The 17,501-nt window shown below is 55.9% G+C and overlaps 1 protein-coding gene across 2 annotated transcripts in view; it reads right to left on the reverse strand.

The window, feature by feature from the left end:
* TAFA5 (TAFA chemokine like family member 5) overlaps nt 1–17,501 on the reverse strand; it is a 160,442-nt gene that overhangs the window by 32,906 nt on the left and 110,035 nt on the right. For both annotated transcript variants that reach the window (XM_053585786.1, XM_053585787.1), the window contains exon 2: nt 16,931–17,080. In XM_053585786.1, coding sequence (XP_053441761.1) covers nt 16,931–17,080 — 150 coding nt within the window. The remainder of the gene's footprint in view (nt 1–16,930; nt 17,081–17,501) is intronic.

Consider the following 17,501-nt stretch of genomic DNA (forward strand, 5'->3'; position numbering starts at 1 on the left):
CTGTTCTGCCCCAACCAACATGTTCCAGAATGGGAGCATCTGAGGCAGCCACCATTCTGGGCTGAGTGCTGGTAAGGGAATGAGGGAGCCCCCGACCTCTGCGAAGAGCGTGGAGGCCACCCTGCCACAGACCCTGCAGGCTGAGACCACCAACTGGAGGTCCCTGCCACCTCTGCCAAGAGCATGGAGGCTGCCCCACCACAGACCCTATAGGCTGAGACCAACTGGAGGTTCCTGTGATTTTCCTGGAGCACCCAGAGGCCAGAAACACCCCAAGGGAAGGAAAAAATTGTGCTCAGGCCGCAGAGGCTTCCAGGTCAAGAGACAGTCTGTGCCCCCTGAGGGCACAGTGAGGAGGGCCCCACCTCTGGACCCGCTCACCCTGCTGTCCATTTCCTGCGGTGGCTTATGCTCCTGGGAAGCTTGGGGTGGGTGAGAAAGCAGCTGGGAACCACAGACACAGGGGCACAGTGCTCCTGAGCGTCTAATGCCAGGTGAATACCAGGTGTGATTTAAGGAGTGTGTCCAAATGACATGTCCCTGAAATACAAAAGATCCTCTGACATCACCTAATAAATACATCCTCCCCCCCGACCTCCCATGTAATTTATTGGTAAGGAGCAATGACAGTTTGCTTTAACAAGGTTTAGGATTTTCATTCAAACAGATAACTTAGCACCGCCAGCCCTGGCCTTTGGAAGCCACGCTTCCCACCTTATTTATTGGGCAGTGTGGAGGCCCGGCGCATCTCCAGCGTGTAAAATCACCCACGGACGGCGAGGAGATGCTTTCTTGCCTTCAGGGCTGTGACAAAACACCTCAACCCAGCATTTTCCTATATCCTGATGAGATGGCAAAATTGCTGGGTCATTAACTAGCAGCTCCTAAATCCTCCCTGTGCTGCCAGGAGCTTTGACCTTGGGTGTGACTGGACCAGCTGTGGCTGACTGCCACCCAGCCCCCCATCTCATCCTGGCAACAGATCCCCTCCACCTCCTAAGCCTCAGGACAGGGCCAGGCTGCATGTCGGGCAAGCCTAGAGGGTGGGTCTCAAGGGTCTGAGCTGACAGCCCGCCACAAGCGTGGCCACTGAAAGGCTGACATGGGCGTATTTATCAAGTGCCCATTAGGCCTGACCCGCAGTGCCTTCTAAGTGGTCTGTACTTAGAGCTGTCGTCTGGCAAGAGCCTTCATTAAAAAGAACGTTCTAAACCCCATAAAGCAAATCATAACAACCTCTTCAGAGGAGAAATGCCCTAGATAAAGGAATTGTAACAAATACTGCATTTATTTATCATAAAACCCACAATTACAGATAGCCACTCTATAGAGTACACAGGACAATCAGTGGCTGATTGCAGGATCAGGGCCGGTGTGGGCCAGGCCAAGGGAGCTGCCCCTCTGAGAGGCTGTGCAGTGCGGCAGAGCACCAGCCCAGCACACAGCATCTGCTCTTGGGTGTCATCCTGTGTCTTTCTGAGAGGGACGTGCATGGACTTGGCCGGCCAGCCAGGGCAAGCTGCTTGGAGGCCAGGAGCAGTGATGGTCAGGCCTCGGGCATGCAGCAAGGTCACAGGCCACGTGTGTGGGTTGTCTTTTTTCCTTTTTTCTAACTTAATGGAGAAGACAGCTCAGGCAGCCCAGCCTCAGGGATCCTGAGGCCTGAGTTCAAAATATCAGCTTTGCAAAATCCCGGCTATGTGATTGCTACAAACCTTTACAGTCATGGAGCCCTGGTTCATTCCTGTGTGAATACAGGAGGTTCGGGCTGGGATAAGGTGGGCAGGTGCCCCATGCCACACCTGACACAGGTGGTCCGTCCACAGCACCACTGCCACCCTGTGGAGACTGACTCTGGGCCATTTAAGACCCCTGCTCAGGGAGAAAGGATATTGTAGCAAGTCACATCTAAGGGCGATGGAGAAAGGGTCCTCTCTTCTAAGTGTTCCAAGGACCCTGAACATCTAACTGTGGAGTCGCAAAGCTGGGTGCTCCCTTGTCACCTGGGGCCCTTCAGAGAGAACTGCTCACCAGGGTGACCTATGCCACACGGCAGGAGCCGGTGAAGTCTGGTTATGTTGATGGGGGGCTCCCGCCTGCCCCTCAGGAAGCAGCCCTACTGAGGAGACAGACACAGGTGTCCTTCTAGACCTGAGTTCTCACTCACTGGGCAGACACGGCTGACAGGGGTTGAGCAGGGGCTGCCCTGGGGCTGGGGGCGCCTGTGGCCCACACAGGCCTCAGGTTTCCTGCAGATGAGCCCCTGTGACTGTCATGTGTGACTGCCTCCTCCTCTCTGAGGGTCTGGAGACGAAGCAGTGTCTCAGGCCACAGGACAGAGTGCTGCAGTCTGGTGGCTGACAGACAGACACTATCTCTCAGAGCCCTGTGGGCTAGACGTCTGAGGTCAAGGTGCTGGCAGATTCTGAGTCTGCTAAGGGCATTCTGGTTCACAGACAGTACCTTCTCACTGTGTCCACTGGGAGAAAGGGTGCGCAAGCTCTCCAGGGGCCCAGGGGGAGGTTCTCTTCACCAGGGCTCCCCTCTCAGGACTCCATCCCCTCCCAAGGCCTCCTGTCCTAATACCATCACCCCGAGGGTGAGGATTGCCACTGAAGGATTGGGGGAGGACACAGGCAGATGGCAGGAGTGCCCACTTGGGCAGCTCCGTCTCTTCTTTTACCTCCATTAATCCACTGAGGCTGACAGCCTGGCACAGCGCACGGCCCCGCCACGCAGGGAGGGGTGCATCCCGGCACAAGTGGTGCCCTCCCTGCTGGCAGGTCACTGTCCCCCCTGAAGACCCGAGCTCACAGGGGAAACTCTGCAGCCCTCGTGGCCAGAAACCCATTACTTTCGTCAGGGGAGTCGGAATGTAAGAAAATTGAATTAAGCAGCGGTGAGCTATGGTGCAGTGCGGAGTCCTGTGCACGGCCACCCAGCAAGGCCATGAGATGATAAAGAGTAACAGGAGAGGAGGGCGTAGGAGGGGGCGCGGGTGCTGCAGACGCTCGCTAATACGCAGCACCTGTGTCAGAACCAATACGGCGGCAAATACATCAAGATCACAGTTACGGCTATTTCAGGAAATGTAATTCTATTAGAAGTTTTCCAATCTTTCCTCTCTTCTCCCTGGGTCTGCCTCCTGACTCTGAGGCAGGGGTGCCTCCTCCTGCAAAACCCTCTGCTCTCCTGGGGATGGGGCATGACGGGTAAATCACGTGGCCATTAGGCGGCGGGAGGCCAGGAAGGTGCGTCCTCCCTCCCGAGAGGCAGGGCGGGTGGGAGAGGCCGTGTGGCTCATGTTCCCTCCATGAGCCACTCGCTCGGGCCTTTAGGGAGGGCCAGGCAGAGACAGGCCGGCTGTGTGCTGGGGAACGGACCTCTTCCCCTCGCATTCTCTCCTCATCCTCAACCCCACGTTGTCAGCACCAGACAAGACAGGGTGGCGTTTCCCTAGAAGGATCCTACGTCACTGGAGCACTTGGGTGATCCTCTGGGACGCCCACTCCCAACACCAAGCTCCACAGTGGGGGTGGGGGCAGAGACTGATCGGCACAATCTTTACTCCAAGAGAGCCCGGACCGAGCCCTCCTCACAGGGCCTCACAGCAGCCGGGGGCTGTCAGTTTGCTCACACAGGTAGGAATGTGTCCTGCTGGGCTCCCGAGCATGTGAACCCGGTTCTGGTGGTTGTGGGGACAGTGGAACTGTTCTGTGTGATTCTGTTGTGACCCCTGATGCCAAGCATATGCAAAGCCTATGATCTGCGCCACACAGAGCACAGCCAGTGTGACCTGGGGCTTCTAAAAGTAATAATGTCTGCTCATCAGCGTACCTAATGGACCTCACCACTGTGAGATGCCAAGAATCAGGGCAGCATGGGGAGGGCAGGACGGGGAGGGCAGCAGGGGGAGGGCAGCAGTGTGGTCATGTGAAGCCTGGGGAAAGCCGTAGTGCTCTGCTTTCTGCTTTTCTGCCAACCTAAAACTTCTCTACAAAATAAAGTCTATGAATTTAAAACATACCAACACAGCCAGGGCAGTTAGACAGGCCTGTTTCTCAGCTGGGAGGGGAGCTGGGGACCTCCTCTCTGAGCACGGTGGGGGACACAGCCCCAGGTCCTCTGTAGGCCCCAACCACATTGGCCAGAAACAGAAGTGCCCGGTGGTTGGCGGGTCCTCCCAGCAGCTGTCAGGAGGCAGAAGCTCACTCCATGCCGGGGACACCGTGTGGTCTCTGCAAAGCTGAGCATCGCGCTGGATCCCTATGACCCCACCTGGGCATGAGAAAGATCACCAAGTCCAGGGACCCCACCAGGGGCCGCAGCCCCCTCTGGAGCCTCGCTCCTTGTGTTCTCACAGGAGGGTCCCCAGGCCAAGGCTGGGCTCGACACAGATGGGGGAAGCGGGGAGTGCCCGTTAGCTCCCAACCCAAGGCCCACCCTGGGTGTTCAGGAAGGAAGGAAGGGAAAAGGGAAACAGGACTTCCACGAGTTGTTAGATTTGGGGGTGGGGGAGCAACATATATAGTAACTGGTGTGTGAGCTCAGCTCCGGCTCTCAGCTGATTAGGCAGCAAGAGCTGATTAGCTAATTGGATAGAACATAATCAGGAATGAGACCAGTTCTTCCACTCTGCCTCAAAAAAGTGTTTCTGAACTTTATGTAAAATCATTATGTGCACAAGACTAGGACTTTTCGATAAATGATGTGGATCTGTAGGATCAACGCACAGAGACAAAGACGTGACTTGAGCTCTGTCTCACGTCCTCTCAAGCACTAATCAGAGTGGTTCCTAGACCAACTGTGCAATGTAAGGCCAAGATCACAGGCAGGGAATACTCTCATGACGCTGGGATAAGGTATTTTTTTACATGGGACATAAAACACCCATCTTATAAAGCAAAAGACTAATAAATTAGACTTTAAGAAGTTCTGCTTATCAAAAGGTACTATTAAGCAAATGGAAAGGGTTGCCCAGTATGTATGGGATGAGGTACTCAACACAGAAAAGAACCAGCATGGGACTCGGACCAGAACACGGGAAGACCGTCTGCTTACTACCCAACAAAAGACCAAGGGCCAGTAAACACAGCAGATGCTCCCTGCTGCCCAGTAAGACCGAAAATCACATTCAGTGTCATCACTCAGTAGAAAAGACCACATGAACACCACTGAGGAAGGCCACTGCATGCTCAGGAGGCAGCTGCAGTTAAAAAGGCCAACCACAGCTGGTGCTGGCAAGAGCTCAGAGCACATGGAGAAGCCGCACACTCCTGGCAGCTCGTTCCTTGGTGCAACCGTTCTGAGAAGGGCTTTGGCAGTGCCGTGGTGGCTGGCTCATGGCTCTGCCGCATGTAGGTGTGCGCTCCAGACAAATGAGTATGTATGGCCCCCAAAGACACACAAGTGTGCTCACAGCAGCTGTGCCAGCAGAGCCCACGACTTCAGAGTAACCTCCACGCCTGTCTCTGCAGAGCACAGCCCACCACAGCACAGTCACACAGTGAAATCCACGGTACAGTGAAAATGTCAGTACTGCCACTACGCACCAGCACGGTGGCTCTCACAGCCACCATAGGGGAAGGCAGCCAGACCCAGAGAGGGGCCCAGGGGCAGGGGGGGTATATGGAGGCTGGACATAGCTGCCTTGCAGCAGCAGAATAGGGCTCAGAGACCCTGGGTGGGGGAGTATGGGCCACGCCAGAAGCCTCAGGTTTGCACTTGCACCTCATGCCTGGACGGATGTCTCCATTACATTTTTATAAAGAATAATTGCCTACCTGGGATGTCCTAATCCTAGTCAGACCTGCAGTCTTTTCTGAACACGTCTACACAGGCATGCTTGTGAGTATAAGCGACTACACAGATGTACTTCCTGAGGGTCATCAGAGATGGCCTGATGGCAGAAGGGCAATCATTCCATGAAACAGGACGGTTAACTCAGCCATGGTTGGGGACATGTCCTCACGTAACTTAACATCAGGGTCAACCTTCAAGGGAGACACAGCAGCCTGCACCCAAGGCCCCCAGCGGTGTGTGGATCGGCAGGTGAGACCAATTCTTTCTCATCATAGATCTCAGCAATGTCAACATGATTCTTTTCTTCTTTATTAAGTTGAGAACTTTCAGCTTTTCACTTAAAGGAAGCACTTTACAGCTTCTCTTTGGAAGACCCTAATTACCAGTCTCACTAGTCTTGAACTTGGGCCACGGGACGAACACTCTGGTGAAGAGATGGCTCCTGAGTGCCTGATAGGCAGGTGCCCACATGGTTGGAGATGCTAGACACAGGGTCACATGCTGGACGGGATGGGCAGGATGGTGCATGATGGCACAAGATTCCTCCAAGCTGCTCAGGAGAATATGCAATTTAACATATAAATTGTTTGTTTCTGGAATTCTCTATTTAATATTTTTTTGACTGTCATTAACTGCAAGTAACTGAAACTGTGGGGAGGGAAACCTCTGCAGTGCTCACGGCTTAAAAGAATATGCCTGCAATTCTGGTTTGCTGCCAGCAGGTGGTGGCAGAGACTCAGTCGGTGGACAATGTGCCCTGGTGAGTCCCTGCTGGATGCCAGGTGCCGCCCTCTGTCTACAGGTGGACACCCCCATCACCGAGGCTGAAGCTAGGAAGGCTCCTTGGCACCTAGAGGGCTGTCCACTGGGGAGGAGGTGATGGGGCAGACAGACTCAACCCACACAGACGTGGGCCACTAACCCCAGCATGTGTGATCCCTCAGCCCGCCAGGGTTTCCCCAACTCTGTAGGCCCCTGCTTGACATTCTGACAGTGCCATAATGATGTGTTCATAAATTAGAGGGGAACTAGCCCACCCGTCCCAATTATAAATAAAATCTTTGTTAAACCAACCAGCTCAACTGTGAGCCAAAGACATTGAAAATAACAAAAAGTATCAGCTGAACCCAACAACAGCTGCAGCCCAGCCCAGGGCCCAGCACCATCTCAAATCCTCAGGGAACCCAGCATCCCTCCCATGGTTTGGTGCAACCCTGGCCTTACTCTTGACATGATGTCTGAATAATTAAAGGACTTTCGTCACTTCTGGGGATGTCTCTGCATGGGGGCCTCCCTCCTGTCACCCACAGCCTCGCAGAACGAGGACAAGTAGAGCCTGACCCAGGACCGCCAGGCTGGCCCTGATCTCTCCTCAACATCCCTGGGACCTAAACACCTACACCCATGCAGCGTCATCAGCCTGGCCTGCTGCAGGCCCAGGGTCTCCTGCCCTGCTGCCCACTGGGGGAGGCCGCCGGGGGAGCTCACACCAGGGCTGAAGGCCACGGTCACTACTGCTTTCCACTCAGCCTCTCCAGCCTCCACTCTAGCTACCCAGAACTTATGGTCCAGAGACGGAGAGATCTCTAGGAAAGGCCATCAGAGTGGCCAGTCTCTGCCCAGCAGTCTGGCCTGGACCTGTCCGCTGTCCTGGGGCACCCCTATCCAACACCTCGCCCGCCTCTCTGCCCTGCCTCAGAGCAACCTCTCTGCCCTATACAATGAATCCCTGGGCCAGGCGCTCCCCTCAGCCCGGAGCTACAGACTTCTGCAGGGCCGCACTTTCTGGGTTTGTGGGTCTCAGCCACAGCATCAGTGCCTTGCATGAGCCTCTGGTCCCTGACCTCCCAGGGTCACTTCTCACTGACTCCTGTGCTCGTCTTATGATTCCCGTTCCAGCAGGCTACATCTGCGGGGCCCAGGGGGCTCTGAGCACGCTCCAAGAAGGCATGAGAGGGGGACACTTCCCAGCAGTAGGGAAGGATCTGCCACTCCTGCCACATGCGGTCCCTCTCTGCTCCCTGCTGGACTGTCCCCGTGGGCCAGAATCATGCCTGAGTATCACTGAGTGTCCAGCACCCAGCAGGATCTGAGGACAGGGAGAGGCTCAGAAAGTCAATAATGAGATGAATGCTGAGCACGAGGGTCCTCTGGACAGTGGCAAATGAGACCCCCCAGTGGATGACCCGCGATCGGGATAGAAGAGCCTCCAGTTTCATGAGATCTGGGCAAGTGTCATGACCAAGGGCCATGGACACAAACCATCCAGTCTGGCCTCTCTGCAGGTGCAAACTGGGAAGGGAACAAGTGGGGCTTGGTGTAGGGTCCCAGCATGCAGAGGTGCTGGAGGCGGCCTGGGCCAGTAGCCTGAGGGTCACAGCACTCCCATGCTAAGGGGCTGGAGAACACTTCAGCAGCAGGAAGGAACTACTCCAGGGGCACTTCATGGAGGGACACTGCATGACCTGTCACTCTGAGGAAATTCCCTTCTTTTTTCTGGTGTGTGAGAGGATGCTGTAAAATGCTTCTTCTGCACCTGACATGATCAAGTATTTTTGTACTGAAGCCTATTAATATGGTATATTATGTCCATTGATTTTCCATATTTGGAGCCAACCTTGCATCCTAGAGAAAAAGTCTACTTGGTCATGGTGTGTGATCCTTTTGCTGTACCACAGGGTTCAGATTTTTAGCATTTTGTTGAGTTTTTGGTCTTTATGCATAACGTCTACAGTCTCGAGTGCTACTTTTGATGTCAGGGCAGCACCAGACGTACAGAGTGGATTAAGGAGTGTCCCCCATTCTCCTATTTCTTGGCAAGAATCTTAGAGGCCCTGGCCTTGGTGCTTCCTAAACTTCTGGCATAATTCACTAGTGAAGCCATCTGGCCCTGCACTTCTCTAGTTGGGGAGTTTATTTCGATTATTATTTCACTGTTTTTCTTGGTGCAGGTCTAGGCAGTCTTTCTGTTTCTCCTTGAGTCAGTTCTGCAGTTTTCTTTCTAGTGTTGTAACCATTCTGTCAGTTACCCAGCACCCTGGCAACAGCTCTTCACAGCTTTCCTGTAACCCTTCCCTCCTGCAGGCAGGCGCTGTGTCCCGCTCACTGCTGACTTAGCCGCTGGAGCGCTGTCCCCGCCTCAGGTCTAAAGGCTTGTCAATTTCATTTCTTTTTTTTTTCCAAAAAGTAACTTTTAATGTGGGCGATTTTCCTTATTTTTCTGTTCTCCATTCCAACTATTTCCATTTTAATCCTGAGTGTTTTCTTTCCTCTGCCTGGTTTAGATTCAGTTGGTTCTTCTCCCTCTGGTGGGGGCAGGATCATTTTTGTTTTACTTACAGATAAATGTATATAACATAATTCTTAATGATGGCTGTGTTTACCAGTTGGCTCACAGATTTCCTGAAAATTCAGCACACGGGTCTCTCCCAGTTAGTGCTGGGTGGTTCCAGCACGAGGTGGTTCCTGCAGACTGCAGAGAGGAAGTGTCAGCTGGACACGGAGTTGGTGTCCGGCTATGGGAGTCAGGAGGGCTGTCTCCACAGTCTCCCAGGCCCGCCTCTGTGTCCGTGACCATAGCACCTGCTCCAGGTCACACCCCGAGAGCACATGCTTCTCAGTCGCCACAGTCGGGAAGTGCCTCCCCAGGGGGCGATGTGTTCAGGAAGCCTGACCCCGACGCAGGGCGCTGGGAGGCATTTGGGCCCTGAGAGCCCCACCTGTGGACACACAAACGCCCTTTAAAGGGCCTGACTGGGGGAAGTTGGCCCTCAACTCTCTTTCACCTCCTGCCCAATGAGGACACAGTGGTCCTCCCTTGTTGGACTCTAAACCTGCTGCGACTTGATCATGAACCCACAAAGCAAAATTTTGTTCTCTATATAATACCCAGAGTCTTGGGCCTTTCATTACAGCGGCTCAGTATGGGCTCGACAGAAAAATGCACACCCAAGCACACTTGCTTTTCTGGCTGCGGAGACACACACAGGCTTTTTCCAAGAGAAGGGGGGCCTCCCGCCCGCAGTGCAGCCCACTACTCCACCCGGCACTGCCTGCTCTGGAGCAGCTGGGGAAGCCGGGACAGAGCTGGATGTGGGTGGCCACTCACTCGTGTGCTACTAAAGGACCCCCTGGCAATCCAGAGTGACAGCCATGCCAGTGTGCACGGGCAGGTGGGTGTGGCACAGTACCTGTCTCCTCCAGGAGGTCCTCCTGGATTGTCCCACTGATGCATTCACCCACCACGGGCTCCTCCAAGCTCTGCCTGGCTCAGTCCTGGGCCCACGGCCCCCACAGGCCATGCTGCCCCCGCCCTCCACATTCCTGCAACAGCTGGGAGGATTGGTGTGCTCCCTACTCATCCCAGCTTCTCCCCAGCTGCCTGCTGGCTGCACCTGTCCTAATTCCCATCAAGGACCTTCTGCCTGTGAGGTCATGGATCTGGTGCTGAACAAGGTCAAATTCACACTTAAACTCCTCCAAGCCCTCTTTCTTTCTTTTTTCCACTCCAGATTGTTATTAGTGTTAAATTGAAGTCCTACTTGGCTCAAACATGGAAGAATTCTTTAAAAAAACCCCTAAAAACCCAAATCTGTTGGGAATCACCAGGATGGAAAAGAAGGTATCAGGAGAACCCACTCTCAGCAGGGCCCCAAGAAAGATGGGAGATGGGGTGTCCTCCGATGGCTGCCCAGGGCCCTGTCCCTGAATCCATGAGGTGGGATCTCAGAGGGCAGGGCCTGCTGCCACCATCCTCATGGGCTAGAGGACAGTGGGATTTCCAGGGCTGAGGGGACACTGTAGCAGGTGTGTAGCATGAACACCTGCGAGCCCAGCCTGGGGACATAGCCCACATCCAGCAGGCTACACAGACAACCGGGCTTGGCATCAGAGTCTCTGCCCATTTGGTGGGGGGGGTGGGCCTGGAAACCCAGCATTCTGCCCAAGGTCGCAGCCTGGAGTCTGGCCTTCCTCCCACAAAGCTGCTGAGCACAAGCTCAGTTCCAGCTACCCTTGTTGGCAGCACAAGAACTCCGTGACAGAGACCCCAGGCAAGAAAGGGACCAGGGCAAGACAAACACCGTCTCCCCTCCAGAGCCCCATGTCTGAGGTAACTGGACCCGCAGCAGAGGATGCAGCAGCCTCCACTGAGGATGCAACAGCTGCCTTCCCTCAGCTGCCCCAAAACAGCACCCCAAGAAGTTAGCCGTGCACATCTACCTGCCAGCCCCTGCTGCCGTCCTGTGACACACAGTGTCCCCTCTGAATGCTGGGGACGAGCACAGAGGGGTTCATGTGAGCAGAAGGACACTCTGGGACCAACAGACTCATCTCTACCTAAGACGTGGCCTCTTTGTGGCTTCCGACAATCACAAGCACTGAGACGTGGATGTGTCCCAGGACAACCTGCCAGCAATCAACTCTCCCCGGTCCAGTGAAACTGGACTCTGAGGACATAAGGGGGCCTGCCTTGCAGCCCAGGGCTCTTGAACCCTGAGCTGCAGCCAAGGCGGGGCCAGGCATGTGGCTCCCTGAGTGTGGATTCCCATGCAGGCCTGGGCACTGAGCCTGGAGCCAGCAGCTGCTCTTGCCCGGCCTGCTGTGGTGAACTGGGGCAACTCACCTCCCACGGACTGGGTTCTCCACGTGCCTCCTGCCACCTTCCTCCCCAGCACCGGGAGCTGAGGGACGTGGGGCCTGTATCACAGGAATCTCCCTCCCCCATCCCACCCCGGGTCTGGGCAGTCTGCAGGGACTAGGGGTGTGCTCAGGAGGTGAGCGCAGCCAATGTCCCCTGGGCATCATTCCAGTTTTCAAGAGTTTGCAACACCATAGGCCTCTCCCAGACACTAATTTGAGAGCAAAAAGGCCTTGGGCAGCAGACTGATGGGAACCTGCGCTGCAGGCACCAGCCCAAGCGAGACCCTTGCCTGCTCACGCCGGCCCCGTGGCCCCTGGGCAGGGCTGGGACCTGGACGGGAGGGCCCCGTGGCCCAGCTGTTGCTGTGGCTGTGCTGCAGACTCGGCACTGAGTGAGCCTCTCACGGCAGGTCTCACGAGTATTTCACTGACATCTTGTGCTTAGTGGCTACTATGTATGGGTTTTTTGGGAGAAATATCTATTCAGATCCTTTGCACAGTTTTTAATTGGGTTATTTGTCATCTTACTTTCGAGTTGTACGAGTTCTTTCTTTATGTATTCTGGTTACAGATCCCTTATCAGATACATGATTTGCAAAAACTGTCTCCATTCTGTGGGTCTATTCACTTTCTTGATGGCACCATTTGAAGCAAAAATTCTTTATTTTGGTCATGTTCAATTTATCTATTTCTTCTCTTGTCCCTGTTGCTTTTGGTGGCTACTCTGAGACGCTTCTGCGAAATCCAAGGTTCCAACGATTTACCTGTTTTCTTCTAGGAGTCTCACAGTTTTACTGCTCTGCACTGATGCCTTTGATCCATTTTGAATCAACTTCTTTATAAGATAAGAGGCAGGGTCCCCTCTTTACCTCTTTGCACGTGGGTATCAGCTGTCCCGACGCTCTCTTTCTACTGATGGTCTTGGCAACTTCACTGGAAACCTGCTGACTGTGGGGTCTGTTTCTAGACTCGGCTCCTCGGCCTTCTGGATCTTACCTCCTCACGAAAATGAACCCCATCACCATCTAGAGTTGTGGCTGTCCACACTCAGACCAGGCCCAAACATGTATCCCTGTTCGAAACACTTCCAGCAGAGTCCCTCGAGGCCACACCTGGGACACGTATGTCTCCCAAATGCATTCCCATGCGTGATGCATTCCCATGCGTGAATGGGGAAAGGCTGTGGCTCCCTGAGTTGGGTATAATAGGTGTGAGGTTGAAAGGACTCGGGCACGCTGCCACTCATCTCCTCCTCTGAGAGCTCATGGTGCACAGCCACCATCCCAACCCCTGGGCAAGGACACGGGCTCAGCCCATGGGTGCCCACTGGACCACAGGTAGCACCTGGAGCGTGTGTCTGACCCAATGCCCCAGGGCCACCTTGCCTCCCACTCTTCCCCAGAAAGGCCGGGCATGTCCTGGTGCCAGACTGAACGTGCACACACACTCACTCACCTAGAAGGCCAGTGGGCTCACTAGGAGGTGACACTGGTCATCATATTAGTCAGGAGGGGCCTGGCAGGGCCCTGCCAGAAAGGGGCCCTGCCTTCCACACCAGCCTCTGGCCCCACCTTCCCACCCAGACTGCCCTCCACTCCGTGGTGGCTGCTGTGGCCCTCACCCTGGGTCTGTGTGGTGCCCTGACCCTCCCCAGGGCTTCTTGTTACCCTTCACCCCAACACTTGCCCCAGGGCTTGAGGCAGCTCTGCTCACAAACGCCCTTCCTTCCACCTAAACCGCTACTGGGCATTTACTTTGATTTCCTTCTAAAGGAGTTTTAGGAGAGCTGAGCTTATGAGAGAAAGCTCCTCTCGAGTCAGACAGATAATGGCTCCATGGGACAGAGGCCTGGCAGGGACAGTTACCTGCGGTGTGCCAAGCGAGAGCTGGCCAGCAGACAGACACACTTGGAGACGGAGTCTTGGTCGTTACAGGAGCTGTGACAGTGTCAGGACGATGTCGGATGTCAGTTTCTGCTGATGGGACAATGGGAGCTCTGAACGTTTATACAAACGGCTAGTACAAGTTTAGGGTTAGGAAGCTACCGACCTGCTGCCCATGGCCACAGTGGCCCCAAGGCGAGGCTGGCTGTGGGTATTGGTGTGTGAGGGTGGGGAGCCCTGTGGGGAGTGGCTTGTTCCTAAACCTTTCTCCCTGTAAGCCAGAGTGGCTGCTACACAGGTGCACCGGCTTCTAGCTCTGACACTGACAGACTGGAGAGGGTTGGCCCAGAAACACTTCAGCCCAGGGACAAACCAGGAAGCTAGAGCCTCACCACCAGCCCCTCCTGTCACAAAAAGCAGCTTATGGGGTGAGCTCCTCCACATTCCTCAATACCCTACTTAAATGCTCCCTTGTGGGTGCACCCTTGCAGGGCTGCTTTGCAGGAAGGAGGCCTGTGCTCCAGGCCCCAGGCATAAGCTCCATACCTGCAGCGCTGTGCAGCCCCATGGCCCAGGGCATTTTCAGAGCTGGCATTCCTGTGCACCTGCGCACCTCCCCGCAGCTGCGGGTGCACTTCATACTCCCACGCATGAACCCGTGAGCAAATGTACGGGAAACCCAATTTACAAACATGTGGACAGTGGCAAGTCCGTTCCATGACCCTGAGCACCTACATTCACCGAGCATGGTAGGGTCAGCCTGACACATCCCAGTGTAAACCCTGTTTACATTAAATCCCAGCCCAACTGGATACGTAGAAGTTTTCTCTTTAGCAAATACAATCCACATGTGAGGAAACTTATTATGCACCAGAGCAAGAAAACAGAAAAGCAAAAATTAAATTAGATGGCAGCTTGGAAAGTGCCCACTGTGCAGAAAAAGCAAGCTAACAAATTTGGCCTCCCTTGAAAACGGTGGCGAGGTTTTAATTTGGGTCTCTGGGACCCGGCTCCTGCGGCACCGGGAGGCTCCTGGGTGGCGGGAAGTGGATGTGGTTTCAGATGAGCAGACCCAGATTTAATTAGTAATCAACTCTGACCCCCACTCTTCCCACAGGCAGGCAGAGGAAATATGAAGAGAGGACGGGACTTGGGCTGCCAGCTCCTTGCAGAGCCTGGGAGTCTCTCCCTCCTCCCAGTCCTGGGAAGAATCAATCAACGTCACCCAGGAAGGCACGCTTGCCACTGCGTGTGAGCCCGCTCCAATTACGGGGAGTGGAGAGGGCAGACGTGGCCAGAATTAATCCAGCTCCCAGGAACCAAGATGGCCCTGGTCGAGTTTACCCAGGAATCGGGCAGGACATAGCCTGGGCCACACTGCTGTCTCCAGTAACTATGCTCCTGGTGTGGTGGGATGCCTGGGCTGGATGTGGACTATCAGATGTTTGTAACAAGGACAGACACACTGTTCAGGTCATCAAAATCCACCAGAGGCCTCACAATTGCTGTGCTAGCCCCAAGCCCCACCAGCAGCTCAGCCTTGTTCCCACAGTCTCCCAAGTGTCAACAATGTGACCACACAGACCCCCAGACCTGGTGGCAGGGCTGTAGGTGGTGCATGATGGCTGGTCCCAAGAAGGCAGCGAGGACAGGAGCCCAGTAGGCCCTGAGGTACTCCCTCCTGGACACCTGGGATCTCCACTGAGGGCCCCCACCGAGCCGGTCCTAAGCAGCTCACTCAGGCCCCAAGGTGCATGGGGTCTTTCGGCTGGAGTGGAGGAGGCTGAGGCCTGGGCAGAGCCTACCCTCTCTAGCCGAGACCCTATAGTCCTAGGACATGATCACTACTGCCCCAGGGATAGCCCAGGGAACCAGTCATCCCCCACCCCAGCCACACCCCAACTCCTGGGCTCAGCTGGTCCCCCCGGGGGCCTTTCTGCCTTTGGGGACGGATGACCACAGTGGACACGGCCTGGCTTAGGGGAATGACGTCCCTGTGGTGACCACAGCATCCTTACACCTGGCGTGGCCACTGCCACAGACTCCCACCATGCCTAGGCCTGTGCATGGCATGTGCTGTCCTTTCCTGCTACCTTCAGGTGCCCCCGGAGCAGGCCCTGTGGCTGTCCTATGGCTGCCCTGGGTTACAGACCAGGGCAGGTGAGTGAGGTTGCCCGCGTTGGGCTGGTGAGCAGAGGCCGTGCGGCTCAAAGAAAAGCCCCCAAACAGGGATGGAAAACCCAGCCTCCAAATCCGGCTCCACGTGACCCTGGCAGGTCCCTCGCCCTCCCTGGTTGGGTCAGCTGACCCTGGGACTCTATCTGTGTGGTCACCTGTCCCAGCCCCTGCAGGCTGAGGAGCCCAGGGTATGTGCAGTCTGTGAGCTGTGGGACTGGCCCGTGAAAGATGCCTGTGCCCACCTTTGGGCCCAGGTCATGAAAGATGCAGTTGCCCTAAAGTCCACCTGGGACTGGAAGGGCTGCCGGCCAGCAGTATAGCCCCAGTACCCTCCCAACCTTCCAAGCACCTGCCCAACCCCACGACTGTCACTCAGAGTGTTGGCTTCTTCCCACCCTGCGAAGTGGCCCTGCAGCCCCCCTCCTGGGGCCTCTGCCATCCTGCCCTGAGGCGCCCCCCTCCCTGCACCCTCTTCTGGGCTGTGGTCAGGTGTCCATGCCTAGAACCCAGGCTGCTGCACCCCTGGGTGGGCTTGGTGTCCCCAAGGCCACCTGCGCTGACACGACAGAGGCCGCGGCCCACAGGGGCTCCCACATCCATCTCGGGGAGGGGCCTCCCCACTGCTCCAGGCATAGGGAGGCCCTGAACGGGCTCTTGCTGGGCTCCAGTGCCTGCTCCTCCACACAGCCCTGCTGGGACACACCACACTCAGGGTCCCCCGTCTCAAGGGGGCCCCCTGGGCCTAGCCAGTTGACTGGCCCAGCTCTCCCTGATCAGGGCTGAGCACTCCCACACCATGCGGGACCCTCCTACAGGTAGACAGTCTCACAGATGCCACAATAACACCCAGGAACACCCCATACAGGACACTGGTGATGACGGTCTTCCAAGGTGCTGCCCCATGGCTTTCTCCAGGTGTCAGTTCAGCAAGGATGGAACCTCGGGCACCTTTCAGCAACCTGACTCCTGGGGGCATCCTGAGGGCAGCACCAGTCAGCAGGATGGCTATCCCACATGCCTAGGGCCCATGAAGAGCCAGGGCCAGAAAGCACATGTTGGATCATGGAACCGATGCTGGGGTCCCAGGGCTGCTACAGATGCCCCTCCATCCTGCTCCCCTACCCCTCCACTATCTGCCCCTCCATCATTCTTCCCTCCCCCCTCCAGCATCCTACCCTCTCTTTCCCCTGCAGCAGCTCTAAAAGGGCCCAACTTCCGGCCAGGAAGCCCCACCCATGGGTGAGCACACCAGGGCCCACATTTGGACACAACTGGTGACCTCGGACCCCTGTTTCCCAAAGAACCGCCAGCCACAAGCCATAACAGCTTATCCTCATGTGCACAAGTCAACATTGCCTGGAATAATCTGACCCAGGACCTGCCCCGAGGCCCGAGGGAACCACAGGGGAGGGGCTGCAGGCTCCTACCGTCCACACAGGCAGGCCGTGCTCTCGTGGTGCCAGCAATCTGCCCTTTCCTGCATGCACAGCGAGCCGTCTGCCGGGCGATCGTCCTCCGGGGCTGGCTGCTGTCCCGGTCCAGGGTCACAATCTCACAGGTGCCGGCGGCCAGCTGACCTGAAAGGGAGGAGCAGATGCACTGAGTGGCCACAGCCTGGGGGCCAGCAGTTGGTCCAGCCCCACACTGGAGGCTGCCAGAACCTGCCACAGAGGCCCCAGCGGGCAGGGAGGCCCTTGTGCCCAGAGGGAGCCTGAGGAGCCACCTGCAAGGGTGCCGTTAGGACGTGCGGGGAAGGCAGAGTCCGTCTGGCCGACACTCTCCATGCTGACCCTGCCTGCCTTCAAGGCGGCCCTGCCTCACAGACAGGAAATTAAACACGGCCCCATCTCACTCATGCCCGGAAATGAAAGGGACAGGTCTTGGAGAGAGGAGCTGGCTGTCCACCCACGCACTCAAGAGCTGGATGAGGAAAACCGGGACTGCACAGAGCCCAGCATTTGGAAACCAAGCCGAATCCCTTGTCTCTGTTCCCATTGC

Source organism: Nycticebus coucang, chromosome 3 (genome assembly GCF_027406575.1).
Source record: "Nycticebus coucang isolate mNycCou1 chromosome 3, mNycCou1.pri, whole genome shotgun sequence".
In the NCBI taxonomy this organism is placed as follows: domain Eukaryota; kingdom Metazoa; phylum Chordata; class Mammalia; order Primates; family Lorisidae; genus Nycticebus; species Nycticebus coucang.